At 37.7% G+C, this 12,979-nt stretch overlaps 2 protein-coding genes and 1 pseudogene across 3 annotated transcripts; 1 reads left to right on the top strand and 2 right to left on the bottom strand.

Annotated features, from left to right (window-relative positions):
* The first annotated feature begins 5,444 nt into the window (after positions 1-5,444).
* Positions 5,445-6,168, top strand: LOC148292385 (uncharacterized; annotated as a pseudogene).
* An 821-nt stretch (positions 6,169-6,989) lies between these two features.
* LOC148292384 (uncharacterized) lies at positions 6,990-8,728 on the bottom strand. The gene is made up of 2 exons (XM_088245801.1): positions 8,714-8,728; positions 6,990-8,437 (listed from the first exon to the last, which is right to left on the bottom strand). Exons 1-2 carry the CDS (start codon positions 8,726-8,728, stop codon positions 7,370-7,372), a joined length of 1,083 nt encoding a protein of 360 aa, XP_088101927.1. The 3' UTR covers positions 6,990-7,369.
* Positions 8,729-8,772: 44 nt separating this feature from the next.
* Positions 8,773-11,407, bottom strand: LOC110759105 (uncharacterized). 2 transcript variants are annotated; one of them, XM_088246016.1, is made up of 4 exons: positions 10,958-11,407; positions 10,753-10,821; positions 9,954-10,496; positions 8,773-9,423 (listed from the first exon to the last, which is right to left on the bottom strand). In XM_088246016.1, the coding sequence occupies exons 1-4, from the start codon at positions 11,252-11,254 to the stop codon at positions 8,773-8,775; spliced, it is 1,560 nt and encodes a 519-aa protein (XP_088102142.1). In that variant the 5' UTR covers positions 11,255-11,407. The 2 variants fall into 2 exon arrangements, with proteins under 2 accessions (XP_088102142.1, XP_088102144.1); XM_088246018.1 differs by having other exon boundaries at positions 9,972-10,496.
* Between the last annotated feature and the right edge of the window lie 1,572 nt (positions 11,408-12,979).

Here is a 12,979-nt window from a genome sequence, read left to right as displayed (position 1 = left end):
AATGGATGTGGTATTTATAGGGAGAGGGGAGTGACAAATCTGAATTCAATATGGCTAATGCATACAACACTTGCATTATAAAAGATGAATTGGTTGATGCACTTCACTAATGCATACAACACTTGCATTATAAAATCTGAATTGGTTGATGCACTTCACCAATAGATCCCACCAGCAGCCCTAGCTCATCTTCATGTCACCATGACCAAGCTTCCAACCAGAAATGATAGCTCATACCTAGCTCACCATGACCAAGCATCCAACCAGCACATGCTGAGGTCAGCATAACCAGCAACTTCAAGGGCTTACAACTTGGGCTTCTCTTAATCAAATTAGGACTTTAAGCACTCGAAATTGAAGTTCAGAATGTCTTCTTTCCAGCCATATGTCATTTGGGCCAATCCAAGGTCGGAGGAGGAAGTTAAGGCCAAAACAAATTGCTAACTCATTTTGCGCGCTGATAAAATCCATCCTGAGCATGGCTCTGTGTTTGCTAGGTAACAGACTCCATATTTATCCAATGGGGCTGAATTTTGGATATGTTATAGTACACACCCATTGGAACAACTTTCATGAAGAATGCTGCCTCATCCGAGCTGTGTAGGTTGCTGAAACAAAGCTTGCAATATGACCTACGGAACTGGACTGGCAGGGGGCTGTAGCCAAAATGAGTTTGTCTTTTAAGCTCTTCTTCCATTCATCCAAATTAGGCCTTAACATGCTTGAATTGCATGAATTATGCTCTCTTGCTCTATTGGCCTACAAAACACACAAAGGGAGGGAAATAACTTAGAATTATAGGAACTAAGCAAAAGAAGTAAGTAAATTGGGCATGTATATGTATGAAATTATGAGCTTAACACGTCACAACATAGCATGTAAATTGAATCAAAACTGATATTCATGCTTGAATAGTATTAGTGGTCTCTTGTTTGACGTTTTTAACTAGTGTCCATATTGCATCAGGTTTGGTTGCGTCATAGTTGAATAGGTTTGAGAGTTATTGTTGAATTGAAGTTGTGGTCACGTGGGTTTCTCTCTATTGAGAGAAAACCTGCCTTGCATAAAACAGTGTGTTTTCCGTTTCAAAGAGTGAGCTTTCAACGTACTTTGTTTTTGAGCATATTGAATTTTTCAAGTGAAAGCTACTGTGCATATTTTTCAGATAAGTCATCAAGTGTTCTTGTTTGCTTGGTGATTTATCAAATCCTTCCATTATTCATATTGCATTCATATGTATATCGGTGACTCATACGGTTGAGGGCACCAAGACTGTTGTGGCGTTTATCCTCCGGTGAGCTTGAAGCAATCGTGACTAGTATTGTGTTCAACATAAGAAGTGTCGAAGATCATCCCGTGACAGAAGTTGAGTTACGAAGAAGTCGATAAACATGATCTAGAATGTGTCTAGGATAAGTGTGTGAGTACTTCTTGTAATCATCGTTCTATAGTGGCACTACTACAAAATAGTTAAACCACGACACAAAGTAGACGACGGTGCATCTTAAAACCGTCGTTATGTTTTAAAAGACGACAATGTTTTTAAAACCCTCATGATATATCATCTTATACACTACTAGCGTTAGATTATTTTTAAAAGACGACGCTTGTCACTAACAAGCGTCATCTTTTAAAACACGCTGAACAAAAAAAGGTCACTTAATTTTTAAAAGACGATGCTTGTTAGTGACAAGCGTCGTCTTTTAACAAGCGTCGTCTTTTAAAAATCAAGTGGCTTTTTTTGTAAAGACGACGGTTTTTTGAAAGAACTGTCGTCTATTATATGTAAAGACGACTCTTTTTTGAAAGAATTGTCGTCTATTATATGTAAAGACGACGGTTTTTTTTTTTTTTAAGCGTCGTCTTTTAAAACACACTAAAAAAAGGCCGCTTAAGTGAATTCGCACTCGACAAATTTTCAAATTTCCCCCCGTCTTTGAAAACCTTATCTCTCATTAACAAGCATCGTCTTTTAAAACATGCTAAAAAAAGGGTGCTTAAGTGAATTTGTGCTCGACAAATTTTCAGATTTTCCCCCGTCTCTGAAAACCTTATCTCTCCCTCCTTGAAACCCTCCTGAGCTCTCTAAAACACCCTCATGAAACTCTTTACAAAATCATCAAAAAATCGATATCAATGAAGGAGTTGAGAGATTGAGGTCTTCGCAGATCCATAAGATGGAGAGGGAGGTTCTGTATTTGAGAATCAAAGCTGGTTTAAAGGTTTGATTTGAAAGTCACCTAATCTCTCAATACCCTTCTATATCTTGCTAGTGAATTCTGGATTAGTCTCTTTGCGTTTCTGGTATGTTCTTTGTCTCCCTGATTTCAGATTTTGTCTCTCTTGATTTGTCTGGTTTGTTTACATATTTTTTTAATTTCTGGTCTCTTTTTAGATTTTCTGATTTGGTTCTCAGGAGATGAGGAGGAAGCTTGCAGATTTATAACTTTTTCTTTTGCAGGTTTTCTATGTGAGTCGTATATTTTTTTGTTGTTGAAAATTTGTTACTTTCTCTTTTCACCATCATTTTATTTATATATTTTTCCTTTTGCAGGTTCTCGATGGTCTTTTTCATGCTCATTTTACAAGTTTTCTATGGAAATATGGTCCAATGGTAAAATTTCTCTTCCACCTAATTTTATATGTTTATAATCTTAGCTTTTTTTTCTCTCTCTGTCATTTTGATTTATTTACAGGGATGATGGAGGAGACTTCAGTTGTGCATCATTTGTATGTTTGGATGAGGAAGGCTTGATTAGGAGTACGTAGGTCTTGTTAGGAAAAGATTGTACTACTTAATTACCATATGTATCAATTGAATATTTGTATTTAATTGGTAGGAATTATGTTTTGTTGTAGAATAAAGATTGGTTAACTATGTAATAACTATTGAATCTTCAAGTTTTATGAAAGAAACTATTTTTGAGTGTATATATTCATTAATAAAGCATTATGGTTGGTTTTCTAGTTAAAATCGTTGTATAGCATCATATGAAATCAAAAAGAACTAAAATGTAGCAGTTTGGGAACTTATTAGATGACAATTTTCATAATAAATCATAGTCTTTACAGATAATTAACGACGATTTTTATAAACCAACCGTTGGCTTTATAGATAATTAACGACGATTTTTATAAAACAATTGTCGTCTTAACCTACAATCCACGACGGTTTTCATGAAAAACCGTCATCTTAACCTACAATCCACGACGGTTATAAAACCATTGTCTTTCCTCCTATAATTAACGATCTTTACCTCTAAACAATGACAATTTTCTTTAAAAACCGTCGTCTTTGCAAATAAACAACGACGGTGAAAAGCCATTGTAGTTTGACACCCAAAAATATGGCGGTCGATTTAACGACGGTTTTCAAAGGATTACAATGACGGTGGATCCTCGTCGTCTATTTCGTTTTTTGTAGTAGTGTGGATTTGTGTTGGACTGAGGAGTCCCGTGGGTTTTCCCCAGAGGTGGGGTTTTACCACGTAAAATAATTCTCTACATGTTCTTTTATTTTATGCCCGCACGTTTTAGGATTGATAAGCCATATCAATCCTGCTACCGAAGTTTATGTTTTGTTTATTGGTTATAATCTTAAATTGGCCTATTCACCCCCCTCTGCGCATTTTTAGTCATCCTACAAGTAATTTCATAACACAAACACAATGCAATAATGAGAGAACCTCAAAACTTATTGAATAATAATACGAATAACAATGCTAATTACAAAGCTAAAGTTACTTTTAGTATTATTTCAAACCCTAGAATCACTAAGAGCTTTGGATATGTCAAATGCCACGTTATTTTGACTCATCTCAGTGTTTTCTTCGAAACAACAAGTTATGGGCTCAAATTAGTGTTCAAGGCTTTATCTATCAACATTCCATCAGTGATCCTTTAATCACAAAAAAAAAAAAAAAATTATATATATATAAAATCACGTTCCCATATCAAAGAATAATAGCAGGGTTGTTGCTTTCGTTGAACCAAAAGTAATCTTCTTTTAGTGAATACAGACATAAGACTACAATGCATCATAGAAAAACCAATAATGCATGTGACATGTGTTGATGCCCAAAAAAAGTCACGGGGAGCCTAAAGACATTTAAAGCTAATATAACATATAATATTGGTCATACATTAATCCAAGTTGTTTGGGAATTAATTTATTAAATAAATATAGAAATAGTGTGTATGCTATGTCAAACCAATAATACATTTTTCCTATGCCAATCACTTACCAAGCTCACATGAATCCAAGTCATGTGGTTTACGAGGCTTGCACGAGGGATTGTGGTGTAGAAGGTTATGGAGGTCCATAAGGCCCACAGAAGCTCTTGGATAATGGAGACGTTAGGCTAGCTACTTGGGAGCACCAAAGTCCAAGCCCATTACTTGGAGTTCTCCAATGTGAGTGACCAAATGAGATATTCTTCAAGCACTCCCTATTACCCACTAGAAACAAGTCAATTCTGACACTTCCTTTTACCCATACGAAATAGTCATTTTCCAATGCGTAACTTTATTTGTTGGAAATAAGAATATCCCAATGCTCTCTTTTACCCCTTAGAAATAGACTAACTCCAACACTTCCTTTTACCTATTGGAAACCAAAGAGAGCCTTCACCTTCTATAAATTGAGAGGCATCGTCCAGGCAAAACCAACCCCTCCTGTGACAGGACCCGTCCCGAATTCCTCGAAATCCGAGATGAATCCTGTGGTATTTCAGGCATCATACCGATGCCGGGCCCACTTATTAAAGACACAAGACTTTTTGCCAAAATTTCGGCAGAGCCTCCCTTGAAAATTGGATATTTCCAATTTTCTCAACCTGTTAAAAACACAGTTATTAGCCACAACCGGCAGCATGCATAAGTTAACAACATGCAATTTACATAATAGGCCTCCGGCCTTCAAATAATTCGAAACAGAGCAATGCTCTTAAGTCAAATAATACATTAAACAATGCAAATAATAAACTCAAACAAATTTATGCATGCCCACTGTGATCCAGTTTTCTAACAGTTGTGACTCTTCTTATAAGATTTCAGAGGGTTATTTAAATTGAACAAAGCCTTATTCGTAAAACACAGAAAAAGCATTCTACAAGCACATTTCATCTTGTCTGAGAGGAAAACAAACAAAGTTCGCCAGATTCCAAGTCCAAGTGCTAGGGCTTAGAATACATATAGTTGAATCTTGGGAGGCAGTCACCTGTAGAACTTCAAGCACCGAGAAGGGGTGAAATTATTGTCCTTAGGACATTGCATCAAATCTGCAAGCCTCTATCTCGAATCCAAGTTAGTTTCATTTTTTATTGTTTATTGTATTATGTATTACAGTTTGTATCTATTTCGTTGATTCATATATATTGTTAATATATTATTATTTTAAATAGTCACTGATTGTTGTTTTTCCAACAATCTAAAGACAGAATTCGATGGATTCACAATCATCAGTGACTGTGAATGAGGTGACTAAGGATCCTCATGACGAGAAGCCTAAAAAGTTCAAGGGAATTGACTTCAAGAGATGGCAATAGAAGATGTTGTTCTATCTCACAACCATGAATCTGGCACATGTTGTCAAAGAGGAGGCTCCCAAATCGGGAGAAAATTCAATGTCCAAGGAGACAATGATGACCATTGAGGCTTGGAAACAATATGATTTCTTGTGCAGAAACTACATCCTTAACATGCTTGATGATACTCTGTATGACATTTATTTGTCATACAATTCTGCAAAGGAAGTTTGGGAATTACTTGAGAAAAAAATACAAAACAAAAGATGTTGGTGCCAAAAAGTTCATGATTGGAAAATTTCTCAAGTATGCCATGGTTGATTCGAAGACTGTTATTAAACAGGTTGAGGAACTTCATATTCTGATCCATGATTTGCTTGTAGAGGGGTGTTCTATTAATGAACACTTCCAGGTTGGAGCAATCATAGAGAAATTGCCTCCATAATGGAAAAACTTCAAAATTTACTTGAAGCACAAGCGCAGAGAGATGTCTATGGAGGATCTGATTTTGAGGCTTCGAGTTGAGGAGGATCACGGGAAAGGTGATAAGGGTGAAGTGCTTGTCATGGAAGCCAAAGCCAAGAGTGGTGTATACAATAGAAAGTTAAGACATATCAGGCGTAGGCATAATACAATTAGATAATTGCTCTCAAATGGAATTATATCCATTAACTATATGAAGTCAAAGGAAAATATTGCATATCCTTTGACAAAAGGCCTACCAAGAGAGCAAATCAAATCTACATCGAGGGGAATGGGATTAAAGCCAATCCAATGAATCAAACCTGGCGGAAACCTAACCTAGTTGATTAGAGATCCCATGGTCTAGGTTCAATAGGCAAACTGGTTGGGTAAGATTCAAAAAGTTGAACACACAACTTAACTCATTCCTATGATAGTTAGTGTGTTGTCTGTTGATGTGAAGGTTATGCTTAGCATTTAATGACACTAATATCTTATTAAGAGGAGTTTAGGCAGAAAACTCTTAATTGGTGTCCCCTATATGGGAGTAAATGTGGGGTCGTATTTATGAGAACGAAAAAAGGCTAAGTTCTCTAAAGCTCTCATGAAACCTGGGACATGTTTAGGACCAATATGTGTGAGATATACTACGTCACCAAATAAATCCGATATGTTTTCACTAGGGTAAGTTCAAGTCCAAAAGACACTTTTTCTGATGTATATAACATCTGCTTCCTCTCAAATGCATTACATTCATTTAGCACTATACGTATAATATTTTATTAATTCGAATTAGTTTAATTAATTATTTTCTAACAGTTGTGACTCTTCTGATAAGATTTCAGAGGGTTATTTAAATTGAACAAAGCCTCATTCCTAAAACACAGAAAAAGCATTCTACAAGCACATTTCATCTTGTCTGAGAGGAAAACAAACAAAATTCGCCAGATTCTAAGTCCGAGTGCTAGGACTTAAAATATAGATAGTTGAATCTTGGGAGGCAATGACCTGTAGAACTTGAAGCACGAGAAGGGGTGAAATTACTGTCCTTAGGACATTGCATCAAATCAGCAAACCTCCATCCAAATCCAAGTCAGTTTCATTTGTTATTGTTTATTGTATTCTGTATTACAGTTTGTATCTATTTCATTGATTCATATATATATTGTTAATATATAATTATTTTAAATAGTCACTGATTGTTGTTTTTCCAACAGATCCACTGCCCGATACTGTGCTTTCTGGCTCATCTGCATGCACCTTTCCACCGATAACGCACTTGGGTTTTGATCCACTGCTTGGTATACTGCTTTCTGGCTCATCTGCGTGCACCTTTCTTTTGATAATCCACTTGGGTCTTGATCCACTGATCGGTATAGGGTTTAGGGCTCCTCTACTTGTGCCTTTCGAATTATAATAACCTTGGGTTTTAATCCACTGCTCTGTATACTGTTTTCTGGCTCCTCTGCTTGCCCGTTTCGATTGATAATAATCCTGGGTTTTGATCCACTGCTCGGTATGCTTTGTTCTAGCTCCCCTGCTTGCACCTTTCGATTGATAATAACCTTGGGTTTTACTCCACTGCTGGGTATACTGTTTTCTGGCTCCTCAGCTTGAACCTTTCGAATTATAATAACCTTGGGTTTTAATCCGCTGCTCTGTATACTATTTTCTGGCTCCGCTGCTTGCACCTTACGATTGATAATAATCTTGGGTTTTGATCCACTGCTCGGTATACTTTGTTCTGGCTCCCCTGCTTGCTCCTTTCGATTGATAATGACCTTGGGTTTTACTCCACTGCTGGGTATACTGTTTTCTGGCTCCTCAGCTTGAACCTTTCGATTGATTATCCACTTGGGTTTTGATCCACTGCTTGGTATACTGTTTTTTGGCTCCTTTGCTTGCACCTCTCGATTGATAATAACCTTGGGTTTTGATGCAATGCTCGGTATACTTTTTCCTGGCTCTTCATGCTTATCAGATTTAGCTAGGGCCATTTTGGGGACATATGCCTGCCTCTTTGCATTCAGTGCCTCATGTGATGCCTTGTGTATCCTTATTAGGTTGGAATTCAAAGTTCTTTCACTTGGAATTGTTACCTCGAGAGCACGAGTCCACTCTTCCGGGACATTTTGGGAAGACTCAATAAGCTCTCGACCTGTTGCAATCTCAACAGGCTTTACACTAGCCTCCACCGCTGCAAGTGCACCATTTCCAATCTGAGTGAGCCTAGGCTCAGCCTGGTTCCTTGCTTTCAGTGCCTCAATTGCATTCTTGAGGTTTTTACTGTCTAGGTCGGAGTTAAAAGTCCACCCCTTCTGGACTTCAGTCAAAGGTGGAGTCTTCATAATATTTCTATCTGCTACAACCTCAATGGCTTTTTCTTTAATCTCCATAGCGGCACATTTGCTGTTTCCAGTCCCAGTCAGATTATGCTTTGCCTGGATAACCTACAAATGCAATGAAAACAAGGTTCAAAAAGAACAATTGTTGTTGTGTTGTTTACACACTCGTGTGAGACGAAGCATAAATTATGTTGCGAGAATAGAAATGAGCATGTACAAGATGCCAAAATTCAGGGGTTGTTGCTACGATCACAGTTCTAGGATTTCATCTAACAAAAGACATCAACTAAAATTCAGGAACACTATTTGCCTTCTGTTGTTGTTCTAGCACATTTTCCTCATGTCTCCTTTCACTGAGATGAGATGCCAAGTCAATCTCACCAGGGCAGTGCACATTACAAATTTTGCACCACATACAATAATCCTTCTTGCTTCGAACCTCATTCCGGTTTCGTTGTTGGCCTCCACTCCTTTTTAGATTTATCAGAAGTCTTTGTCCTTGAAGTTGGAATGCTATTTTTCTGGCTTTGCACCTTTTCATCTACAATAACTTTTTGTTTTGATGCACTGCTCGTTGTCGTCTTTCCTTGCTCCTTGTTAGGTTGATTAGATTCCTTTGCAGCTGAACCCGGGGCAATTTTTGGCGCAAACGGCCAGCTCTTTGCTTTCAGTGCCTCACATGCTGCCTTGTGTTTTCTGCCTTGGAGGTGGGAGTTCAAAGTTGCTTCACTTTGAGTTGTTAGCTGACAGAGGGCACAAGTCCACTCTTTCTGGACTTGTAGGGCAGACTCAATACTTGTAACAACCTCAACAACTTTTTCTTGAGTCTCCATGGTCGCAAATGTACCGTTTTCCATCTGAGTGTGCTTAGCTTCAGCCTCGTGTATTTTACCGTCCGAGTAGGAGTTAAAAGTTGTATCACTTTGGGTCGTTACCTGACTGACTGCACTTGTCCACTCCTGAACCTTCTCTGAAGGTGGAATGTTCAGAATTCCTCTCTCTGATGCAATCCCAATGGCCTTTTCTTTAATATCCATACTGGGAAATCTGCTGTTTTCAGTTCCAGTGAGATCAGGCTCTGCCTGACTAACCTGCAAATGCATACGAAAATCTGTTGCAAAAACGGAAATGAGCATGTACAAAATGTTAAAAAGAAAGAAAAAAAGTAAAGTAAAACCTCCCAATTTGTTTTGACAAACACAACGAGTTTTAAAAAGTCAACGGAAGCATTTTGAGAAAATGTTTGCATATATTTTCTGAGGAACATTAGGCCTTTTATATTCAGAATCATCTGCACTGATTTGAAATCCTTCTATGCAACATTATGCTTTCTGGATTAATTTGGACTCTCTGAAGAAGACCAAGGGAGTCAAAGGTTAGCTCATCAAATTAATAAATTAGGCTCTAAATTATATTGCAAATGCAAACTTCATTTCACAATATTTTCTCTTTAAATCAAGCATAATTCAAAATCAAAATGAAATTCTCAGTCATAAGAAGTAATCAAAGAAAGCCAAAATTCAGGGGTCATTGTAACGATCACAGTTCTAGGATTCCATCTAACAAAAGACATCAACTACAAACCACTGGAGTGTATCGAAAAGTGTTATGAAAATTGTACCGCTTGATTGATAATAACCTTGGGTTTTGATGCAACGCTTGGTATACTTTTTCCTGGCTCCTCATGCTTATCAGATTTAGCTAGGGCCATTTTGGGGACATATACCTGCCTCTTTGCATTCAGTGCCTCATGTGATGCCTTGTGTATCCTTATTAGGTTGGAATTCAAAGTTCTTTCACTTGGAATTGTTACCTCAAGAGCACAGGTCCACTCTTTTGGGACATTTTGGGAAGACTCAATAAGCTCTCTACCTGTTGCAATCGCAACAGGGTTTACACTAGCCTCCACCGCTGCAAGTGCACCGTTTCCAATCTGAGTGAGCCTAGGCTCAGCCTGGTTCCTTGCTTTCGGTGCCTCAATTGCATTCTTGAGGTTTTTACTGTCTAGGTCGGAGTTAAAAGTCCACCCCTTCTGGACTTCATTCAAAGGTGGAGTCTTCATAATATTTCTATCTGCTACAACCTCAATGGCTTTTTCTTTAATCTCCATAGTGGCAAATTTTCTGTTTCTAGTCCCAGTCAGATCATGCTTTGCCTGGATAACCTACAAATGCAATGAAAACAAGGTTCAAAAAGAACAATTGTTGTTGTATTGTTTACACACTAGTGTGAGACAAAGCATAAATTACGTTGCGAGAATAGAAATGAGCATGTACAAGATGCCAAAATTCAGGGGTTATTGCTACAATCACAGTTCTAGGATTCCATCTAACAAAAGACATCAACTACAAACCACTGCAGTGTATAGAAAAGTGTTATGAAAATTGTATGAGTTGCATCAGGGATCTCACACAGTGTACCTCTTTATTCTCAAGAGATGAAACTGCTTTGAACTCTTTCGCATCGGGATTTGACTTTGTTCTTTCAGACTGAAGCAAAAAAGTATTATTAGTCCATCTCTGACAACGATTCCAGAGAATGTGTTTTCCACAGTTAAAAGCATTTATACAAGTGCACACAAGGAGCATAATAAGATATTTTCTTCACCAAATTCAACATACTTACTTTGGAAGCAACAACTTTTTCTAGAGCCTCAGGTATGCTTTGTTCTGGCTCCCCTGCTTGCACCTTTCGATTGATAATAATCTTGGGTTTTACTCCACTGCTGGGTATACTGTTTTCGGGCTCCTCAGCTTGCACCTTTGGATTGATTATCCACATGGGTTTTGATCCACTGCTCGGTATCCTGTTTTCTAGCTCCTCTGCTTGCACCTCTTGATTGATAATAACCTTGGGTTTTGATGCAACGCTCGGTATACTTTTTCCTGGCTCCTCATGCTTATCAGATTTAGCTAGGGCCATTTTGGGGACATATGCCTGCCTCTTTGCATTCAGTGCCTCATGTGATGCCTTGTGTATCCTTATTAGGTTGGAATTCAAAGTTCTTTCACTTGGAATTGTTACCTCAAGAGCACAAGTCCACTCTTTCGGGACATTTTGGGAAGACTCAATAAGCTCTCTGATCGGTTCATAATTGTATATCATTTTGTACCCTTCTAGCTTATGATTTGGTTATATTTTTGAGTTAAACTTGTGCTTTTAATCCTTTTTGTGTTTATCTTTCAGTTCATTGAGATTTAGGTAATAATGATGGCTTTGGATAGTAAATGATGCAATCCATGCATGTTAGGGCCTAATTTGGATGAATGGATGAAGAGCTTAAAGACAAACTCAATTTTGGCTACAGTCCCCTGCCAGCCCAGTTTCGTAGGTCATATTGCAAGCTTTGTTTCAGCAACCTACATAGCTCGGATGAGGCCACATTCTTCATGAAAGTTGTTCCAATGGGTGTATACTATAACATATCCGAACTTCAGCCCCATTGGATAATTGTGGAGTCTGTTACCTAGCAAACACAGAGCCATGCTCAGGATGGATTTTATCAGCGCGCAAAATGAGTTAGCAATTTGTTTTGGCCTTAACTTCCTCCTCCGACCTTGGATTGGCCCAAATGATATATGGCTGGAAAGAAGACATTCTGAACTTCAAGTTTGAGTGCTTAAAGTCTTAATTTGCTTAAGGGAAGCCCAATTCGTAAGCCCTTGAAGTTGCTGGTCATGCTGACCTCAGGATGAGCTATTATTTATGGTTGGAAGCTTGGTCATGGCGACATGAAGATGAGCTAGGGCTGCTGGTGGGATTTATTAGTGAAGTGCATCAACCATTTCAGATTTTATAATGCAAGTGTTGTATGCATTAGTGAAGTGCATCAACCATTTCAGATTTTATAAAACAAGTGTTGTATGCATTAGCCATACTTAATTCAGATTTTCAGCTTCCTTAGGCCTATATATAGTGAGGTTTCCCAAGCTTGTAAACACACCCCAAGGGGGGGAGCTCTCAAACACTTCTCTAGAGCTCCCTTCCCTTCTCTCCCTCAAATTCTCTTAGTTTCTCTTTCTAGTTTTCAATTGTTATAATGAGATCTTTGTGCTGAAATTCTCCTTAAGTTTTTCCAAGTTCTACTTAATTTTCATTGTTATGTAAATTCTTTTCTTTAGTTTCAAGTTTGATTAGTTTCCAAGTTTCAATTATGATTTTTGTTCTTATTCATTATGCTTATAAGTTAATATGCTAGTTTGAATGATTGATCACCATTTAGGCTTGCATGTTAGCTATCTTGGTTTGAATTAAGAGTAGACACCATGCTTTAATTCGAATTGAACTATGAATAGGAAGAGTATGTATGGACATTCGACAACAGGGATTAGATACATGCTTGGTTGTTTAAATTGTTCTTCTATGCTTAATGGGTTCCTAATGCTTAATTTTAGGTTAGACAACAAATGATCAAATTAGGGAATTAGGAACACAAGGTTATGACCAAACACCATGGCTTAATCATACTTTAGCTAGAATCAATCCGTTAATCTAATTGAACTTGGGAACTTATCTGCTTGAGTTAGTTATTTCTTTCTTCCTTGTTTTATTTATTTCCTTTCTTTTTCATTTCTGTTTTGTGTAGGGAAACTAAATTGGATCATTCAATCACCAATCCCTGTGGAATCGACCTCGCACTTACATACG

The sequence above is a fragment of the Prunus avium genome, chromosome 8 (assembly GCF_965620075.1).
Source record: "Prunus avium chromosome 8, drPruAviu1.hap1.1, whole genome shotgun sequence".
Classification (NCBI taxonomy): domain Eukaryota; kingdom Viridiplantae; phylum Streptophyta; class Magnoliopsida; order Rosales; family Rosaceae; genus Prunus; species Prunus avium.
The sequence above is the reverse complement of the archived record's forward strand: the minus strand, read 5'-3'. Positions and strand labels throughout refer to the sequence as shown.

Coding starts and splice junctions, on each gene's coding strand:
- LOC110759105 (XM_088246016.1), bottom strand. CDS start 11,254: ATGGCCCTAGCTAAATCTGATAAGCATGAGGAGCCAGGAAAAAGTATA. Junction 10,822..10,957: donor AAAAAGTTGTTGCTTCCAAA/GTAAGTATGTTG, acceptor TTTTTGCTTCAG/TCTGAAAGAACAAAGTCAAA. Junction 9,424..9,953: donor AGGTTATTATCAATCAAGCG/GTACAATTTTCA, acceptor ATGCATTTGCAG/GTTAGTCAGGCAGAGCCTGA.